This window comes from Pogona vitticeps, chromosome 3 (assembly GCF_051106095.1).
Source record: "Pogona vitticeps strain Pit_001003342236 chromosome 3, PviZW2.1, whole genome shotgun sequence".
NCBI lineage: Eukaryota > Metazoa > Chordata > Lepidosauria > Squamata > Agamidae > Pogona > Pogona vitticeps.
In genome coordinates, this window is record NC_135785.1 from 81,882,873 (window position 1) to 81,902,500 (window position 19,628).

Consider the following 19,628-nt stretch of genomic DNA (forward strand, 5'->3'; position numbering starts at 1 on the left):
TAATATGCCCAACAATCAGAAATTATGAGGAAGCAAATAACTGACAGAAAGGAATCATGGAAGAGTCCAAACTCATGATGTTCATGTTTACAATTGCATTTTTTGCAGTTAAGATTTCATCTTTAGTTTACCATGAATTAAAATATTATAATTACATGAATACCCAATGTGGTGCAGTAGATTCACTGAGGAGCCAGAACTCATGAAACCTGGATTTGAATCCCCACTTACCATTGAAACTCATAGTGAGCAGATGGAATTGCTAAAACCCCTCCTTAAATGTCTCACTTACCATGAAAACTCTATCAGGGTTGCTATAAGTAAGTTCCAAATTGACAGCTCATAATACAGCATAATAGAATCACAATATATGACAGTACAAAGAATAAGCTAAACTTATATTCCATCACTTCACTATGTACATTTCTTGGGGCTTCATGTTTCTTTAAGTATATACTCTCTCTCTCACACACACACAGAGATTATCTATCTGCAACAATTTTACAGTGACATCATAGTTCTATACTCAGAAAACATCAATATCTCTCATGAATACTACATGCATACAAGCACATGCCCTGCATTCCAGGTACAGCACTTTTTTTTTCAATCACTTTTCATTTAAACCACCCAGACATGAACTGAAAATGCCAAATTGCACTTCCAGTCAGGCAAATGGAAGACTAGTGCTAGTTTCCTCTTTTTGTTTGTTTAATGGCAAACATATCTAAAGATGCTTCTGATTTCTATCTCAGTCCCCTCACAAGAATGCTGGCCCTATAAAAACCCTATCCGACTGGAACTCCTTATTTTTCCTTAAAAAGGGGCAATAATCAGAAATCCATTTTAACAGTCTACCCAGGAGAAAGGTAAGGGAGGCCTAAAGAAAGGTTTACAAAACTCCCAAAAGGTAATGAACGGGGGGGAGGGGAGGGGTTTGTTACATGTAGATTGGTGATGTTTTGTTTGAATGTGACCTGGTAGCATCTGTCTGCAACAACAATTTGTTATCTGGCTGCAATTAGCGTTAGACGACAGCAATTCTTAAATTAACCCAGGTCGCAGTTTCTTAGAAAGTCCACACACACACCCAGCTTCCTCAAAGGGAGGTTAGAGGTGAGGACGGGGGAGAAGATCTGTTGAATGCAATGGGGGCAGAGGAGGCGCACCTGTAAGAGCGAAGAAAGGGGGAAAGGAGGCAAGGAAGGTGTCAAATGACCGTAGGGTCTCTATGGTGACAGCGTGGCGGAGGAAGACCTCAACTCCCCCGACCGCACTCCACCCCGCAGCTTTTCTTACCAAATGGGAAAAGGGAAACCGAGGGTGTACATGAGGGGACACGACTGTTTCCCTAGAGACAGTTATGGAGCCCTCGACTTTTTTTCCTCCCTCTTCAAGACGGTAAAGACAAACAAGGGATTGGGGAGGGAGGGAGGAACAGCCGCCCACCCACCCCCAGCCCCGAAATTGACAGTGCCAAGGTGCTGACCTTTCCCGCAGCGAGCGTAGCCATCTCGCCGCGTCCCCAGCCGAAGGCAAAAAAAAAACCAAACCCCACCCGCCCCGCGCTCACAAACAGCTACGGGGGGTCAGGGAGGACGGCGGGGGAAGAGGAGCAACCGTAACGCGCGCGCCGCTAGAAGAAGGAAAAAGGCGGGGGGGAAGGGGATTTAAATCCCTTCAGGGGTGACAAGGAGCGGGGACTACATCTCCCATGGTGCCTCGGGCGCGCTCTGCGGTATCCCGCTTGGAGAAGGGAGAGAGGAGGGAACCTGGCGCAGTGGTGGCTCCTCTGTGAGGTAAGAGCCGGCGCCTGCGCAGTTGCCCTCGCCCCTCCTTCCCGGCCCTCGCCTCGCAGCTTGCAGGCCGCGGCCTGTCGGAATCCCCTCCCCCGCCCCACCGCCTCCTTCCCTGGATCGGGCTGGCGGGAGGTCGTCTGGGCCAGCGGCCTGTGCCTTCCCTCGGCGGGGTTGGTTCTCGCCGCCGCGAGCGGAGCCTCTGGAAGAATCACCTTCTGCTCTCTTTGCGGCAGGTTTGGGGCCCCTTGGCTTTCCCGGCCAGTTCCTGGCGCCTGTTGTAGCCAAGCCTCCGGGCTCCCCGCACCCGGAGAAGATGTCGGAACAGACGGGCTTGGTGATGCCGCAGACCCTGGACAGGTGAGAGGCGGGAAAAAGGCGGCAGGTTGGAGGAGGCCTGTTTGGGCGCCTTGACGAAGGGGGAGTGTAAAAGTGGAGCGGGTCGAGCTTGAGACCGGGAAAGGCATCGCTCTGTGGCCTGTGCGGAGATAAAACGGTTTGGAGAGAGACTGTAAAGGGGTTGTGCAACTTTTTTTTTCAAAACGATGTTGGTGCAAAACGATGAAAATGAGGTCTGTAAGACACTGGGTCGGGGTGGTTTTTGTTGCTTTTGTATCTCTTTGGAGCAGAGGATCACCAGGTGACTACATCCTTCTTTTCCCCCCACCATCCCATCCCAAGCAGCTGCAGCCAGGAGGAAGTTGCATTTGCATTATTTGTACAGCTGTCATAAAGCTGTCATTCTTGTGTAGCTCCTACGTTGTTTACTCAAAAGTCAGCACTGCATTGTTCAGTGGGGCTTACTTCCAGGTAAGGGTATACTGTGTACTGTTTAGGTCTGCAGGCTTATGTAGCCAGCAACTTACTTTTGTAAGTGCACATAGCCCTTTAAATCACTCACAGTTGGTAGATATTAAGGGAAAAAAAGATGACCAAATGTAAGACTGACTCTCATGCTCCTTTAATCACTTACAGTTGTTAGATATTTAATCAACAAGGAAAAATTACCAGATATTACTCCAATGAAGACAAACAAATCAGCAAGGCAGAATTTTAGATGCTGGCATATCACATTAAGCAGAGGTTCTATGCCTGTGTTACTTTGGTTATTTGTGCATGTGTGTACTGTAACCTTCTCTTTGTGACTGTCCTTCAGAACTGAACACAGGTTGTAGAACCTTTAAAATAATTTTAGTTTGGAGGTGCAGAGAAGGTATGCTCTGGGTTGTTTGGTTTTGGTCACAGGAGTCAAACAAATAATAAATTTTAGGTTAGATATTTAATTGCAGTGAAAAAGGGGTCCAGGAAAACTCTTGAGTTCCTACACGAACTGTTGAAAACCCAGAAAAAGGCTTTTATGAAGTAAACATGCATTTGCTAAGTTCAGTCTTTAACTCTAATATAGGATGCTACACATTTGGACTGGTCTGCTGGTTATTTGCTGTAATTGTAAAATACAGGTTCTATTAATCATTTTAATGAACGGAAACTTGAATTTCTGTTGCAGTGTGTGGCTAATATAAAAGTCAGTGTAAACTGAGTATGCTTTCCCTTTTTAACCTAGTTATTAAAGCTAAATCGTGGAGGACTATTGTCCAAAATAAAAAGTTTGGGAGTCACCTCACCAGGCTGACTAACAAATGGTTACATAATTAAACAAATGAGATTTTGTGATCCTGGTAGTACAGTACTAAATTCCAGTACTATCCCAGTAATATTGCAGATATTTAGTACCAGGTGATTGATACAACAGTGCACTATTAGTTCATAGGTACAAGTACAATATGTGACTTTCATTGGTCAGTTTTGCCAGAGGAGAATAACCGTCCAGTTCAAACTCAAAGATGTGCTAGTTGGGTCAGCTTAGAATTGCTGGCAGAAATGCCCTTCTGTCTGTAGGTTTTTGAGATCCGCCAGAACAGTAATCTTCCTGCAGAACTACTCTGCTGGCTAAGATCTGCCAACAGAAGAGCAAGAAAGAGTTTGGAGAATGGGTAGAATGAGGTTAGGCCAGATCCAAACTACTGTACTTCTAGTCAGAACACAGCCACAGTGCTAGCACAAAGGTAAGCCAGGATGAGAGTGGTCCTGACTAATTTGCAAAACCTGAGATTGAGAAGAGAAGGCTTTGTATTTGGCACAAATTTAGCTGGCCGTTGGCTGTCTTTGCCCGTTATGGGAGCTTTAAATGACATTCAGTGTTAATTACACTGACATACACACACAAAACAAGAGATGCATGGATGTGATATTTCCTTATTGCAGTCACCTGATAGAAACAGTTCTATTTGCTATTTCAAAAGAAAGGTTTTGGGTTCATATGCTTTTAGGCTATATTAGAAGACATGTACAGGCATGTAAATTGTAGGATTGGAAAATACATTGATTGTATATTTTCAGTTTCAACTAGCTGTAATACAAAATTCCTACAGTTTGAAATAACTTCAAAATTTATTTGTTAAGTTTATGTTATTTTCCACTGAAATAGTGTTCAGAGTGATTAATCATACAATACAGTTAAAATAAATATATAAAACACAATTATAGAAATAAGTGAGGGTGTGGAAAGGTAATTGCAGATGTGAGATGCTCTTCATTAGTTATGTTTAAAAAAGAAATTAGTCTTTGTTAGAGTGGGAAATATCCCGATTTATTGAATATTCTAGCACTCTGCATTTTATGTTTTTATTATTTCTTGGTATTTTAAAATTTATATTACTACTTATGTATTGGCATTCCCTCAGTCCAAGAAATGCTTAGCATCCTGTGATAAATTCACATTTATATACTTCTGTCTTTTTTGTAGTAGCCTGTGTTAATGTTTGTTGCATACTACATTCAGTTTGGATCATTTGATTGCTTTTTTGGGCTGCTTGCTTTTTATTGATTACCATGAATTTGTTTTTTTAAATAATCATTTTAGACTGTGTTTTTTTTACTTATTTTCTTGACTTTATAGAGTACTCTTAGACTGTGTAAATTGCCAGCTAACAATACAATATTATCTGCGTATCAAACTTTATTGGTAACCTCTTCGTTGACAATTGTTCTGTCATTTAAATCAGCAAATACTTTTCTATAGATGTTCTTGGAATACAACTGGAAAAACAGTGGCAGAAATATATGCCTTTGTCATACTACTCTTTCTTTCTTTCTTTCTTTCTTTCTTTCTTTCTTTCTTTCTTTCTTTCTTTCTTTCTTTCTTTCTTTCTTACATTTATACGTATGCCGCCCATCTAGACATAGCCTATTCTGGGCGGCTCACAACATACACGATAAAAAGAATTTAAAATATACACAGTTTTACATAGATAAAACAAAGCGATATAAAATATAAATCGTAGGTTTACAATTTTAACAATGAATTTAAAGTAAACAGTTCCAAGATGGCATGAATCAAAAGAAATAAGAAATAATATGACAGGTTTGAGCTAAACCTGGTGGAATTGTTAAATAGTTTTGTACTATGCAATAAGTATTTGTCAGAATCACTGATGTAGAAAGAAGCAAAGCAAGAATTTATACAGCAGAGGTAATTGTAACAACAGAGAGCAATCCCAGGATTGGTTAACCCTGGGATAAAGCTAGCAGAACTAGCACACACACTCGGTGGGTTGCATGGTGTGGGTTGGTGTCGTGTTGCTGTCATCATGGTGCTGTGCTGGAGTATCCTGGAAGAAACCGTGTCTTCGTGCTGTATATTGAAAGAAGAACTCTGGCTACTGGACTGAACATATGGTATTTGACTGCTGAACTAATTTACAAGGACTTTGACTCTGATTTATGCATTGAACTCTGTGAAAACTGCTGTGTATGACTTTGGGACTGGAAACAAGGACTAAGCTGTACATGTATGTATATATCCTGTAAATAATACAACTATTCTGCTATCAACACTACCTTTGGCGTCTTCATATCTCAGGGAAGTTTTTTGGTTATCGCCACCTGGTGCATCCTGGTAATACCGCAACTCTGTCATAAGAGTCACTTAATTGACTGAAGGGAAGGCCTGCTTGAATAGCCAAGTTCTCAACTGGCTTTTGAAAATGCCCAGCGAAGGTGCCAGCTGAATTTCGGTAGGGAGGGTGTTCCACAGCCGAGGGGCCACCATCGAGAAGGCCCGGTTTCTTGTTTTTTCCTTCCGGGCCTCCCTCAGCATCAGACCCCTCAGCCGTCCCTGCTGGCTATGTCGGGTGATTCGGGTAGATCTGGGTGGGAGAAGATGATTTGTCAGATATTGAGGTCCCAAACCATTTAGGGCTGTATATGTAATCATTAACACTTTGAAGCCAACGCGGAAACAGACGGGCAACCAGTGCAAAGCAGCCAGAGGGGGAGATATGTTGGTGTTTTCTCACCCCACTAAGAAGCCTGGCTGCCGCATTCTGGACCATCTGAAGTTTCTGCGTCAGCCTCAAAGGTAGCCCCATGTAGAGTGTGTTACAGTGGTCTAATCTCAAGATTACGAGCGTGTGGACTAGAGTAGTGAGCCCCCCCCCATCAAGATAGGGTCGCAGCTGGGCAATCCATCATAGATGAAAATAGGCGGAGCGGACCACAGATGCCACCTGGGTTTCCATGGTAAGCGCCGGATCCAGATGTACCCCCAAGCTGCGGACCTCACTCTTTGTGGCAAGGGTCGTCCCCCCCAAAAGAAAGGGAGTTACCTATACCGCTGATGGAAGGACCGCCCACCCTCAAGACTTCCGTCTTGTCCGGGTTCAGCCTCAACCCATTTGACTGCATCCATTCCAATACAGTCTCCAGGCAGCGCTGAAGGGACAGGACGGCATCCACTGAGGTAGATGAAAAGGAGATGTAGAGGTGTGTGTAATCAGCATACTGGTGACACGATGCCCCACACCCCCTGATGACCCCACCTAGCGGCCTCATATAGATGTTAAACAGCATTGAGAGATGATCGACCCCTGTGGAACCCCACAGTTGAGACTCCACGGGGCTGAGACACTCTCCCCAAGCTGAACTCTCTGGGGACGGTCTTCCAAGAAGGAACGGAGCCAGGCAAGCACCAGGCCACCAATTCCCAACTCAGAGAGCTTCCCCAGGAGGATACCGTGGTTGACGGTATCAAAGGCCACCGAGATGTCAAGGAGGACCAACAAGGACATATTGCCCCCATCGGCCTCCCTCAGCAGGTCATCCATCAGTGCGACCAGTGCCGTCTCTGTACCGTAGCGCGGTCTGAAGCCCAACTGGAATGGGTCCAGGGCGTTGGTTTCGTCCAAGAGCTCCTGGAGCTGATCTGCCACCACCCTCTCAACCACTTTGCTAAGGAAAGAAACATTGGCGACGTGCTTATAATTGGCAATGTCGTCCGTCGCCAAATTTGGTTTCTTCCTAATGGGCCTAATCTCTTTTCATGTGATCTTCAATTGTCACTACAATTTTCATTGCCAGGAAAGGTTGCTAATTAAATGAATGTTTCTGGAATTAATACCTTTGTTTGTCGTGCTGGATTTTGTTAAAGCTTTACTTGTAGTTAATAAAGCAAGAATACCTGTCCACATTCATGTCCATTTTACCTGGTATGAACTCACATGTTCTGGGAGATACATAATAACTTTTTGAACTGTGGTAGCAGTGTGCCTTCACATAGATTTGGCTGACCAGGTTGTATTCACAAGATCTATTCAACCAGGAAATTTTGTAAAAAACCGAAGGATTAAAATACACCCAACAATTGCAATGGAGGCTAGCACAGTTTACAATAGAGCTGCATAAATGGCAAACAAATTAATGACAAGATTGGGATGAATAGCCCATGGGCTGCCCCAAAAATACTATTAAAAAGCAAAAACCACCAAACACTGGTGGTGAAACTTTATAGCCTCTTTTCCACGTTTATAGCAGTTATTTTATGTTTACATTTATTTTACATTATTTACTGATTCAACATTCTTTTCTGCTTTGATATTTTTGCTTGAAACTGTTGTTTGTACTTTAATTTCCTTAATTGGATAAGCAAGTCTTAGTTCACTTCCTTTCATGTTTATTTGTGATTGTTATTTCCTATTATAGGGCTCGATGGTTAAGGACTGTTGAGGTGTCAGAAAATTACAGAGCTACAATTCTCTAATGCCTAGACAGCCCCTAACATCAGAGATCTTTAGCTCTTGCAAAGGGGACGTCAAGACTGCAGACTGTTATTGAACTGAGCTAAAAAGGAAATTGATTCTGTTTCAGCAACAGGCTTCCTAGGAACTTGAGGCAGGTAACTTCAAGCAAAGATGGAAACATCCACTTTAAAAATACAACAATCTCTTACTTTTAAAAGGGTTTTGTGGTAGTTTGCTAAAGCAACTGGACTCCTTGTAGGTTTTTCCGGTTGACTCCAGATGTTCCATAGCTGATTTCCTCATAATTTTTGCATGTTCAGTTCTGAAGGCCCTATTCTGTCATGGGGCCTAAAAGTTTCAGCAAATAGTAGGATGCTTAAATCTTACTTAGCTAGTGCAGGGAGATATCGGAGGGTATCTCTAATTACTATAGACTGATGCAAGTAGAATTGATAGGGTTTTCTGCCATAACCAAGTCGTTTGCCTAAAAGATATTACGTCTGATGTTTCACTGATTGTGATATCTGCATCCTGAAAACAGGCATCATTGATAAAGATTATTTGGAGTCATATTTCCTGTCATTTTCCATGTCGTGCATTCATTTAATAATCTGGCAAGTCCTTTATTTACCTCCTTTTGCTGGGTAATCCTTCCTGTTCTGGGGCCCAGCTGGCATCTGTAGTGTCCTCCTTTCCAAACAGGTTTCCAGTTTCACTCGCATCTCTGAGCAGTACATGAATACACATACATATTGAAAGGTATTGGCAAAGATGAGGCTTTACAAGGGTGTGGTACAAATCTAGCTTGTTGGGTGGCATTATGACAAGTCTCCCCAAGTAAATGTGGACCAAATAGTGATCCTCTGAGTCCAAATCATCCTCTGAATGCAAAATGCGTATCTCTTTCTCTTCCTCCTTAATGTTTCTTGTGGATTGTTCTATATGTTAAAGTAAACATAAAACAAATGGGTCATTAAGCTTATTGTTCTACAGTGGGGCCTCGCTAGACGATTACTGTTGGGGTTCAGGCAATGGGCAGGCTGATGGGCTTTGTGGTGATCACCACATGGTAGGTAATAGGATAGCAAAGAGTCTCTTAGCAATAGATAGAAGTCAGCCACACACACAGATGGATGTCTGCCAGCAGTACTCCTGGTGGGCGACTCAGCAAGGAAGCAGAATGAGAAGTCGTCTGTCCCTCTGCGATGTTCTCTCCCTCTGCCACCATTACAAGGTCACAGGTAGTGACAGCATTACAGATAGTAGACAGGGTCCAAATAGGACAATGGTTACATTAGGGTTGGTCTGGAGAAAGGCAATTAATCAAGCCCTCTTATTGGCCTAAGGAAAGGCTTCTATGCCAAGCTCTCTATGATAATGAGAAGGAGGGAGAATGATGGCAGCTCCTTCCCTCAGAAGCAGCTACAAGATGCTAGGAGAGTTTTCCCTCACTAGAACACCCATGTGGCTTAGCAACCTTGGGAATGGTACCCCCACAGATTACCCCGCAAAACAGGTAATCCACAGGATGATGACTTTTTGCGATCGCTATAGCGATTTGCAAAATGGTTTTTCCTATGGGGGATTTCGCCGGACAATGATTTGTTCCGTGCTTCGCAGACCGTTTTTCGCAAGACGACGATTTTACAGCTGATCGGCGCTTCGCAAAATGGCTTCCCTATGGGCTACTTTTGCTGGACGACGACAATTTTCGCCCATTGGAACGCATTAAATGGATTTCAGTGCATTCCAGTGGGGAAATGCTTTTCGCAAGACTATGTTTTCGCAAAACAGCTATTTCAATGGAACGAATTAACATTGTCTTGTGGGGCACCACTGTATAGTTACTATAACATTTACCTTTTCAATAACGTAACAAAAGTTCATCAGAGCCAGATTCTGGGAATCTATTCTGTAAATTCAATTGAAAAGGTTCACTGTCTAAGTTGGCATCTTCTATTAAGATTAATAGCTTTATGGAAACATAGAATCCAAGAGTATTGCTTTTTTTAATAGTGTGGTGTAGTACAGTGGTTTTCAACCTTTTTGAAAGAAACGTCCCCTTGAGCCATTGAGGAAGTTATCATCGCCCCCCTTCCCGCGGTGGCGGGGGTAAGTTAAGATTCTGGGCCACCTGCTTGAGTATGAGTTGTAGACTTTTTGGAGGGGTTGTTTTTGGATGGGACCAGCCTGCTTCACCTGGCAGCAACCTTGGCAAAGTCACTCTTGCTGGTTTTACTCAATTGACTTTCAACAACACCCATGGCGCTGCCAGGACATTTCCGACGGACTCCTTTCGATTCCACTGGAATTTCTCAGGAAACTTAACTAAGCTACATGTGCTTTCCAGGGAGCAAATCCGACTGGACTCAATGATATTTCTGAGCAGACGTCCACAGGTATGTGATATTACAAAGAGAACATTAATGTTTTTAACTATTCCTCTCGAGCTGTTTCGGATACATTTGGGGAAAACATGGGGGTGTATGTGTATGTAGGGGTGTGTTTTACGAAATCGGTATTTCAGACAGACTTTGCAACTGGTCATCTCTAACCAGGCTCCCAAACCAAGTTTGTTTCAATAATAACGATGTTTGAAAACCGCGATGAGGAATTTCTATTTTCTTAGCTGGCTTTGTTTCGTGAAATCATGTATTTTTAAAATTCCTACTCTTATCACTTAATGGTGCAATTGCTCAAGAAATCGTCCCACCTAAGTGGCATAGAAATTAGTGGAAGGTACAGGTTGCGCAGGAGAACTTCTTACTCTTCATCAGTCTCACCAGGTGACAAAAATTAGAAAAGTTCCCGCCCGGAGAAAACAAAATTCTTAAGGAAAAAAATAAAAGGCCACACATCCAGACCCACCACACATGAACCAGATGCCACACACCAACAGGGTAGGGTTTGGTTTCTGTTGATTTCAATTGTGAACATTGTGGGTGGACTGAAATGTACAAAACATTGTTTGTCCGCTTTGTTAGGCGCCTTCCTCATGTCCTGAAGTTATCCACGTCAAAATAATTGGCCTCCACACTCCAGGGAAGTGCATGGGCAACTATGATTTGCTAAAGTGGTTGTTGTAGGTTGTGTGTGTCTCCCCGTCTCCGTCTTCCCTCCCTCCCTCCCACTCCTTTCTCTTTTTTGGACCCACACACACACACACACACCCCACCGGGCCATCGCTTCCAGCCTCCCCTAACAAGGAAACACTCTTGTGATGCCCAGCCTGGGATTGCTCACCCCTTCTTCCCGCTTCCTTTCCCTTCCTTTCTTTCCTCCCTCTATTATGCCTGGCAAGAAGGGAGGAAGCTTGGTTCCGGCGAAACATCTGGGGCGCTGTCCCTTTGGTAACTCGTGGCAGGACGTGGGGCAGTGATTGACTTCCATTCCAAACGTGTTTTTCAAGGACCGCTCTCTCTTGGCCTTTCAAAACCCGCACAGGGGCACACATGCAAACATCACGCCACACCATCCAAGCAAGAAAGAGGCAGCGAGAGAGGGAAAAGTTGGTGGGAGGGGAGGGGAAGAGGCTGGAGGAGGGACCGGCGAAAGGGAGGCTTGCTGCCAACCGCCTCCCCCAGGCTGGGGACTGAGATGGCGAGGTGATGGGTGGGGACAAGGGGAGAGGACTTCTTCCCCACCATGCCAACCCCGCCCCCAGGACCGAGATGGATTTATGGACCTGGCCTTCCCCACCATCTCGCCTGCGATAGACCCTTCAGCCTGCCATGCAAAAGCTGCTCTCCCTTCCTCCGGCCCACCGTGCCTCCCGCAGCCCCTTCCCTCTCTGTCTCCCTCCCTCAGTGGGTGCTCAGCCGCCTCTCTCGTGTGTGCTCCCTCCCAGATAGAAGTCACACTCCCTTTCCCCCACCCGGGTGCCATTCATGTCTGAGGGCTGCAGCGGCACAGGGCAAGGCAGCCGCTTCTCTGGCAGTTCACTCTATCACCCCCTACCACCCCCTTCTGTTCCTTCACCCCACATCGCCCCTTTTGTTTCCAGTGCCCCCCTGAAAAATGAAAGCGCCCCCTGGGGGGCAATATCGCCAAGGTTAAGAACCACAAGTGTTGTAAATAGAGTGACAGACCAGGACTCTGGAGAACATGGTTCGAATCCCCAATTGGCCATGGAAACTTATAAGGGAAGTGAAACTGGTAAAATCACTTCTTAAATTTCTCACTTTTCTTGAAATTAGGGTTGCTATAAGTCAGTTCCTATTTGATAGCACATAACACATACATATCAACATCTCATATGATAAATTCTGTTGATCTGTTATCTTTATAAGTTCTTCCATGCCCTTACTGTCCACTGTGATCATATTGTTGGCATCAAGTGTTAGAGAATTATTACTATCCATTACTGGTGGGATTGACTGGAGAGCTAAGTGAGTTAGGTATCTGATTATAAAGTGAAGTTGGCATTGGCTGTTGTATGCCTTTTCCATGCCAAAACCTTTCTTTGAGTCCTAAGGAAAACTACTACTTTGTTGTGACTTCTGTGCATTTCCACAGTTGGGTGCTCTGTCCCTGTGCAGACGATCCTATGGAATGTTCCAGAGCTTATCTTGTGTCTCTTCTCTGCAGCCTATATGCACCTGCTCCGCCCACTCCCCTCAGTCTCTTTCTGTCCTCTCTGTTGTCGGAATTGTTTCTTCAAGATGGGAATATTTGATTAAAAGTGGGTAAATCAAAGAATAAGAGTACATCATTGATACCTACAGTCCGAATGAGACATGAAATTATGTCTTTCATTGAAGCATATTTATTGACTGAGAGGATAAAATCCTATTTGTTCTCAAGGAAACAGTTTGTTAACATTTCAGACAGCAGTGCGCCCTGCAGTGAAACAGTGAGGTTTGCCAGTGAAGTATTCTTGTTATTTGAATAATGCAGAGACCTCTTTTTTTTGAGTCTGAAAGCCATTCTCTTAGGCTATATGTGCCCCCAGAGTATGTTTTTGTGTGTACAGTTTTCTTTGTCCTGACAAGAATCTATGCTGTCCATATTTTGGCAGTGCTAATGTGGAAAATATAAAAATTGCTTATAGTGTACATCCTAGAGTGAGTGAAAATAAATTTGGCGTGTACATGCCAGCATTAATTTGATAAATTTTGAAGGTATTTAACTAAAACAATATCTTTGTTTCTTCAACAGTAAACACATAATGGTTGGAATCCTCATGGGCATTGTTGGAAAGCAATGCATGGTTTAGTGAACATAGAATGAGTATAGATACATGACCTGGGAATGAGTCTCATTGAATTTAGGGAGTTATTTCTGATAGATATGCAGTTGGATTGCACTGTGCCTTGTAGTCATTGTGGCATATATAACCAGCAGGAGTAATGAAGATTCAGTATACTGATATTATACATCTATATTCATTCTTGTCATATTGTGAAGTTGAGATTGAATGCTTACCATTTAAAAAAGAGACTATTGTAATTTTTTTAAAAATAGAGGCTTATGCATTTGAAAGTAATCTTATATGTATTTCCAAGGAATTTGTTCCTTATCTAATTTTACATACTTTCCTGAAGAGTGCTTTTGTTGGTTGGGTCCCATTTCAGTTTTCTGTAGGTGGTGGGGTCTAAAAGTTCCCTAATTTTGGCCTTGTATTCTTTTGTTTGCATGATTACTGTGGCGTTACCTTTGTCTGCTGGCAGAATGATGATGTCCGGATCTGAGTTTAGGAATACAGTATTGAGTTTAATTTCCTTAGTTATTTGTATTAGTGAGTTTAATTAATATTTGTATGCCAATTTTTAAAAACCTATGTGCCTAACAAGAGAGATGCTCCAAGCAGTTACTAGAAGTCATTTCTGTGGATTGAATCCAGTGCAGGGTGGGTTAAAATAAATGATTTTTAAAATTAACTTGATTTAAAATTAATTTGAATGTTTAAATTTAAATTGTGAAAACATCCAATAAAATCCACCCTAATCCAGTGTCAACAGAATTTCCTTCCTAAGTCCTTTGCCCTGCCCCCTGCAACCCTCAACAGAAATGTATTCTAGCAGATTTCCCAGCCTCTTCCATGATGATTTTGGGAGAGTGTAGAACAGTGTTGTGAAGAGGGACCTCACCCTCCCAGTTCAGTTGATAAAAGCACATCTATCAATGAAGTGACAGAACTGCACCGAGCTTTGCTTATGAAAACATTGGACTTTATTATTAGAATGTTATTTCTACCACTATGGCAGGGGTGAGCAAATAATTTCTGAAGGAGGGGGGGCACATGAAAAATCTGAAATGTGTTCAGGGGGCGAACCAACTTTACTTAAAAATAAAATGAAACAGTGATGTTATGATTGTTTTTATTTTAAACTTGTTAATCTTCACAAATACTAAAGAGGATTTTTTGCAGTATGTTACAGATAAGCAACTGATCTACTTTAGACAAAAAGCTATAAATAGTTTTGATGTTCAACTTGATCAGTGAGAGAAATCCAGTCTGTTTTGGGCTTGAACAAGTGCTTGAACACCAAACTGGAGTGAGGGCAGGCCGGACAGCAGCGGCTTGCGGGCTGTGTGTGGCCCTCGGGCCGCACTTTGCCCAGGTCTGCACTATGGGAAGTAATTGCAGCAAATGAAAGGGGGAAAAAAATCTGAAACTTTCAGTATAATCAACAAAACAAACAATACTTTACAGTCTGTAGTATTTGGATTCTTTTTACTTTCACATAGAGAAAGATGTGCTTTCCAAAGGCAAAATTATTTGAAGAGTTTTAAAAAGACTTAACTCCGTGTTCTCTTTTCCCTTTGAGATGCTGACAAGATGAGTGAATGCTGCGAAGCATACAAATGAAAGAGAGAGACTCTTTAGTCAGGTTATGGTAGTGGCAGAGAATGACAAGGCACAAAATTCTAGCCTTAGTGGTGCAATATGATAAGGAAGCTCTGTAGAGTCTTTAAATAGAACCAAGATTAGGAGCTTAAATGCCTGCTTAAAACATACCTTTATAAACAGCAAGACTTTGGTGTTTCCACGAAGGGACACACTCATTACTCTTATTAAATATTCCGTGCAATAATTTGTTTAGATATGTTCACATATCATGTAATGTATATCCAGTAAGAACCCTAGTTTGGTTTAGAAGTTATTTCAGTGACAAAGTACCATTAAGAGTTGAATCTGAAACCAAGAATTATGTTATATTCTTTCATTGGAATGCTGAAAAATAATAAATATGAAATATTTAATTTCATTCTATGAGCTCTATTGATAATTATTATATTATAATAAAGAGTTTTGCAGCTCTTTCTCAGATTCCTATAGAACCTTATTTCCTACTGATTATAGAAATTTGCTTCCAGGTCCAATATAACCTAGCAGTGGAAGTACAAATTAGTTAGTGTTGCAGTCTCAAATAAAATACAAAAAGTGAAAGTTTAGAACTGCATTTCTTTCCAAATAGCCTAGAGTTTTGCAAAAGCAGTTCTATCAATAGTTCTGTTTCGACACATGCATCTATTTGTGGTATATGATGTAAATTTTGATAGCGGAGAATAAGTTTGAGCATTAGTGTCAACTCATTCATTTTCCACTTGTTGATTTCACCTCTTCTAAAGTGCATAGCTTCTACCTGTATTTATAGAAAAGGCAAAGGAAAGGAATGTGTAAAGAGAATAATTGAATTTTTATTTTATTTTTATTGGGAACATTCTGTGGACAGCTACACAACAGTGAGATTTACACATGCACAAGTGTAACAGTATGAAACAGCATGAAACTGCTGCTAATGAACAAGTTGCTATTCTCATTCCTAGCCTTATGATTGGCCCAGGCATGAAAATAGAAACTTGTTCATTAGCAGCAATTCATCATCACAATTTATACCATGACACGTATGCTGGCAACAACATGGTTCTGCCCAATGTTTAATTTCTTCTGGAGATTAGTGTTCCAAATTTAAAATGCAAATTAGAGACTGTTTTGTATATGGGGGAAAACAGTGTGTTTGCTGTAAATGTCTAGATGAATCAGAACTGTTAGTAATTTAAGGTTATTATTATATGACATATGAAAAAGCAATGTAGTGCAAAACTAGTCCTGTTTCATCCACTGTACAAAATTAAAGTGACACTTTGTTTAATTCTCAGATTGCTTTTGAAGATACTATTTGTAAATGACCAAGAGGTGCATAAATCAAGGATAGGGAGTTATGAGTATTTCCTTCATCAGCCTTATCGGATCCACCTATAAGTTATTATTGTCCACAACAGTAGCCATGTGGTGCATATGTAATGTAGGATATGCTGATTACTAAAAGAATCTGACAGTAGGCTGTCACTCAAAACAAAGGACACAAAATAACAACCAATTCTTTGGTATAGAACTAATTGGGTTATACCCATCTTTGAATCTGAAGGTGTGAAATGTTATCCCATATGTTTTCTGACTGAGGGAAGAAGGATTTGAAATATGTACGTATCTTAAAACATGTATGAAACATGTATGAAATCAGAAAATGACACAATAAAACAGTAAATTAAGAGTGGTTTAACTTCTGTTTATACACACAAATTGATTGGCTATGAAGCAGTAAAGTAAAATAAAGCATCTTGAATAGAGGTGTGTGGAACTTAATCTTTCACATACGTCTAAAATCCTTAGATGTTGAGGAGTTTCCGGAAGAGTTAACAATGTATGTATACTTTCAGGATACCGGTTTTATGCATTAATACAATAGCCAGTATGCTGTAAGTCAGTGGTCCCCAACCTTGGGCCTCCAGAGGCTCTTGAACTTCAGCTCCCAGAAGTCCTGGCCAGCAGAGGTGGTGGCGAAGGCTTCTGGGAGTTGTAGTCCAAGAACATCTGGAGGCCCAAGGTTGGGGACCACTGCTGTAAGTAACTTGCATCAACTTAAATGTAGTGGCATAAACTACAGCAGCAAATGGTTGCCAATTAATGATTTGCCAGTTGCATTCCTAGTTGAGCCCCATATTGTGTAATTGAAACATTACCAGGAATGCAAGCAGCATCTTGTCAGTTAGTGACATTTCACCGCCACGATCTACACAATTATAGTTATGCTGACTTAAATTCCCAGTTGGATTCTAGCCAAGATATGCTTATCTTGTGTAAAAATATCTTCTGACAAATAACCTTGCAGTGCATTGTGCAGAGAATGAAAAAGGAGAATCATATTTCCAAGGCTGTGGAATAATAAGCCTGCTTTGGTATCTTTAAGGCAAAGAAGAGTAGGGAAAAGTATGTAAGTGCTACTTGATCTGGTTTTGCAGAGATAGCAAGGGCTTGAGGGTTGAGTTTTCTGAAACTATGCTTTGTTTGACCTAGCCAGCTGTTTCTATTTTGGTTGCTGTCTGAGTAGCAACCTGATTCTGTACTAGGATCAAGGTAATGTTTTATTCAATACAAGAAAATGGAAAATCTGGCAAGAACTAAGATTCGTGTGTCAATGGTTTTATTTAGCTTTCTGCTGTAGCTACTGTCAATAGCAAGATAAAGCAGATGACAGAAAACAAGGGATTTGCTATTCATTATTCATAGCTTGCTAAAGGCTTAAGAATATAAAGGCTATCATGTGATTCTTTTTTCTAGACCATCCATTGTTTAAAATATAGCTGTTGAGCAATAAATTGGATGAAAATTGTTTTAAAAATACATGTCGTGCTGTTCCGTTGCCATATGAAAAATGAATTTGGAAGTCTCAATAGCATCCATTATATTTCAAATGTATAGCAAGTATTAAACATGTTTTCAGTTTCTAAAGGCAGCCTTTAATGATAGATGTTATTTTGTTATTTTGCAAGTTTATATCGTCACTTTTTATTCTTCCTATCGACCAAATGAACTTTAGACCTCTCTGGGTGTCACTTTGCAGACAACCTGCAAAGTTGACTGGCCCAGCCTTTCAGCTTTGTCCACATTAGCTGCTCTGAAATAGCCATCATAATTATTGCAAGCTTTGGAAGATAACTATCTAAGCATCATTTGCTTCTTAGGTGGAAGAGTTTAGTACAGTACTTTTTTTAAAACATTTTTTACCTCTTTAAAGTTACTTTTGGTTCTAAAGATATTAGCCATCAGACCAGTGGAAAAGAAAGCTTGCAGTGAATGTATTTCCGTGTGTTTTGTGGAATCACTTTGCTGCTTTAAATGAAAAATGAATTCTTATACTGTAGTGAAAAGGAAGAGAGAAGCTGAATAAGTTGTTTGCAGATTTTTGTAAATTCTCCAAGAGAATTTGGTAAAATTGCTGAGATCATTGCAGGAGGCTTGGTGGTTTTAAAAGTTCCTGTACACATTAACCATTACTAAGCAGCATTCATTGCTGAAGTCAACATTTAAATAAAGAGCTGAGTAAACTCCAAGAAATCTATATAAAACTGTTTATATCAGTAGGGAACAGTCTTTAAGTAAGTGTGCCACAGGTCAAGAATGCACCACATGTTTGTGTTACAGTATGTACATGACTCATTGGTGATTTAGCATATGGTTTATTAGGGCAGGAGGGCGCAGCAATATGGTGGAAGAAACTTTTTCTGTTCAGAAATTCAGCCCGCATGTCTTTGAATCTGGATTATAAACTGCTGGAATTAGTTAAAGATAATCCAGTTTTTGGACTGGTTTTTAAGACTGATATTGTTATTTCTTACATTTACCTACCTTTCCATTAAAAATAGTAGTCCAGGCAACTCAGCTTACAAAGTACTCAGGGATGCTTATATATTTAAATTATTTTGTTTATTTTATTTAAAATTATTTATAATTATCAATGCAAATGAATATTCACTTTGTTTCTGTTATTCACTCAGATGGACTTCATGTTCTTTTTTCCCTTGTTTGTATTGTTTAACAAAAAATCAACAAAGTATAAACAAGCTGGTACTTTATATGTACAGAGATTTCAGCTACTGTGTGGAATGGACTTTAGTTCAGATTGGATAATACATTTGCAGAAATGCACATTAAAATTTAAATAAAGCGGTTTCACAATGAGTTTGTTGGGTTAGAAAAAGTTTACTTGTTTTTCTCATTTAAATTGGATTTTAAATTTTAGCCTCTTATTTTTGATATATATTTTTTCTGTCTTGCCACCCTCTGCTGTGCCAGTTATTTTTTATACAGTTATTAGAAGTTTCGGTTGTCTTTTGTTTGATGTTTTAAATGTGATTATTATTGAATTTTAGTTTATGTAGCTATAAGCTGCCTAAAGTAGTGAGTGGTCTAGGCACTAGATGGGCAGGATAAAATTTAAATAAAACAAACAAATAAATAAATACTTTAAAAATTCTTGGCTGAAAAGAAAATCTAAATTTAATACAAATAAATGTGTCTGTGAAACTGACTAACTGCTTGGTCAATCAAATTACTTTGGTTTGCTGTTGATTTCTTTTAAAAACATTAGTATGTTAGGTTTTTTTTAGTTTCCTATATATCTTACATTGATTAAAATCCATTTACAGTGGTGCCTTGCTAGACGATTACCTCACAAAATGGTTTATTCGCAAGACAATGATTTTTTGCGATCGTTATAGCTGGTCTGCACTTTGCAAAATCCTATGGGCGATTTTCACAAGACGACGACTGTTTTCCCCATTGGAACACATTAAATAGATTTCAATGCATTCCAGTGGGGAACCGCATTTTGCAAGACAATGTTTTCACAAAACAGCGATTTTCGTGGAACGAATTAACATCGTCTTGCGAGGCACCACTGTATTATTTGCTACTGATTTGATATTATAATTATTTGGTACCAATTTGGTATTAGAAGAATGGCTG

General features: G+C 40.8%; 2 protein-coding genes across 5 annotated transcripts in view; one reads left to right on the plus strand and one right to left on the minus strand.

The window, feature by feature from the left end:
* Positions 1 to 1,699, minus strand: part of CPEB3 (cytoplasmic polyadenylation element binding protein 3) — a 120,648-nt gene extending 118,949 nt beyond the window's left edge. For both annotated transcript variants that reach the window (XM_078391319.1, XM_020782920.3), the window contains exon 1: positions 1,490 to 1,699. The gene's annotated coding sequence lies outside the window, so the exon portion shown is untranslated. The remainder of the gene's footprint in view (positions 1 to 1,489) is intronic.
* MARCHF5 (membrane associated ring-CH-type finger 5) overlaps positions 1,383 to 19,628 on the plus strand; it is a 34,777-nt gene continuing 16,531 nt past the window's right edge. The window contains exons 1-2 of one of the 3 annotated variants that reach the window (XM_020782938.3): positions 1,383 to 1,401; positions 2,033 to 2,156. In XM_020782938.3, the coding sequence (XP_020638597.2) occupies positions 2,113 to 2,156 (44 nt within the window). In that variant the 5' untranslated portion in view covers positions 1,383 to 1,401; positions 2,033 to 2,112. Of the gene's footprint in view, positions 1,402 to 1,780; positions 1,800 to 2,032; positions 2,157 to 2,224; positions 2,369 to 19,628 lie in introns of those variants that run through there. The other 2 variants (XM_078391320.1, XM_078391321.1) reach the window with 2 other exon arrangements.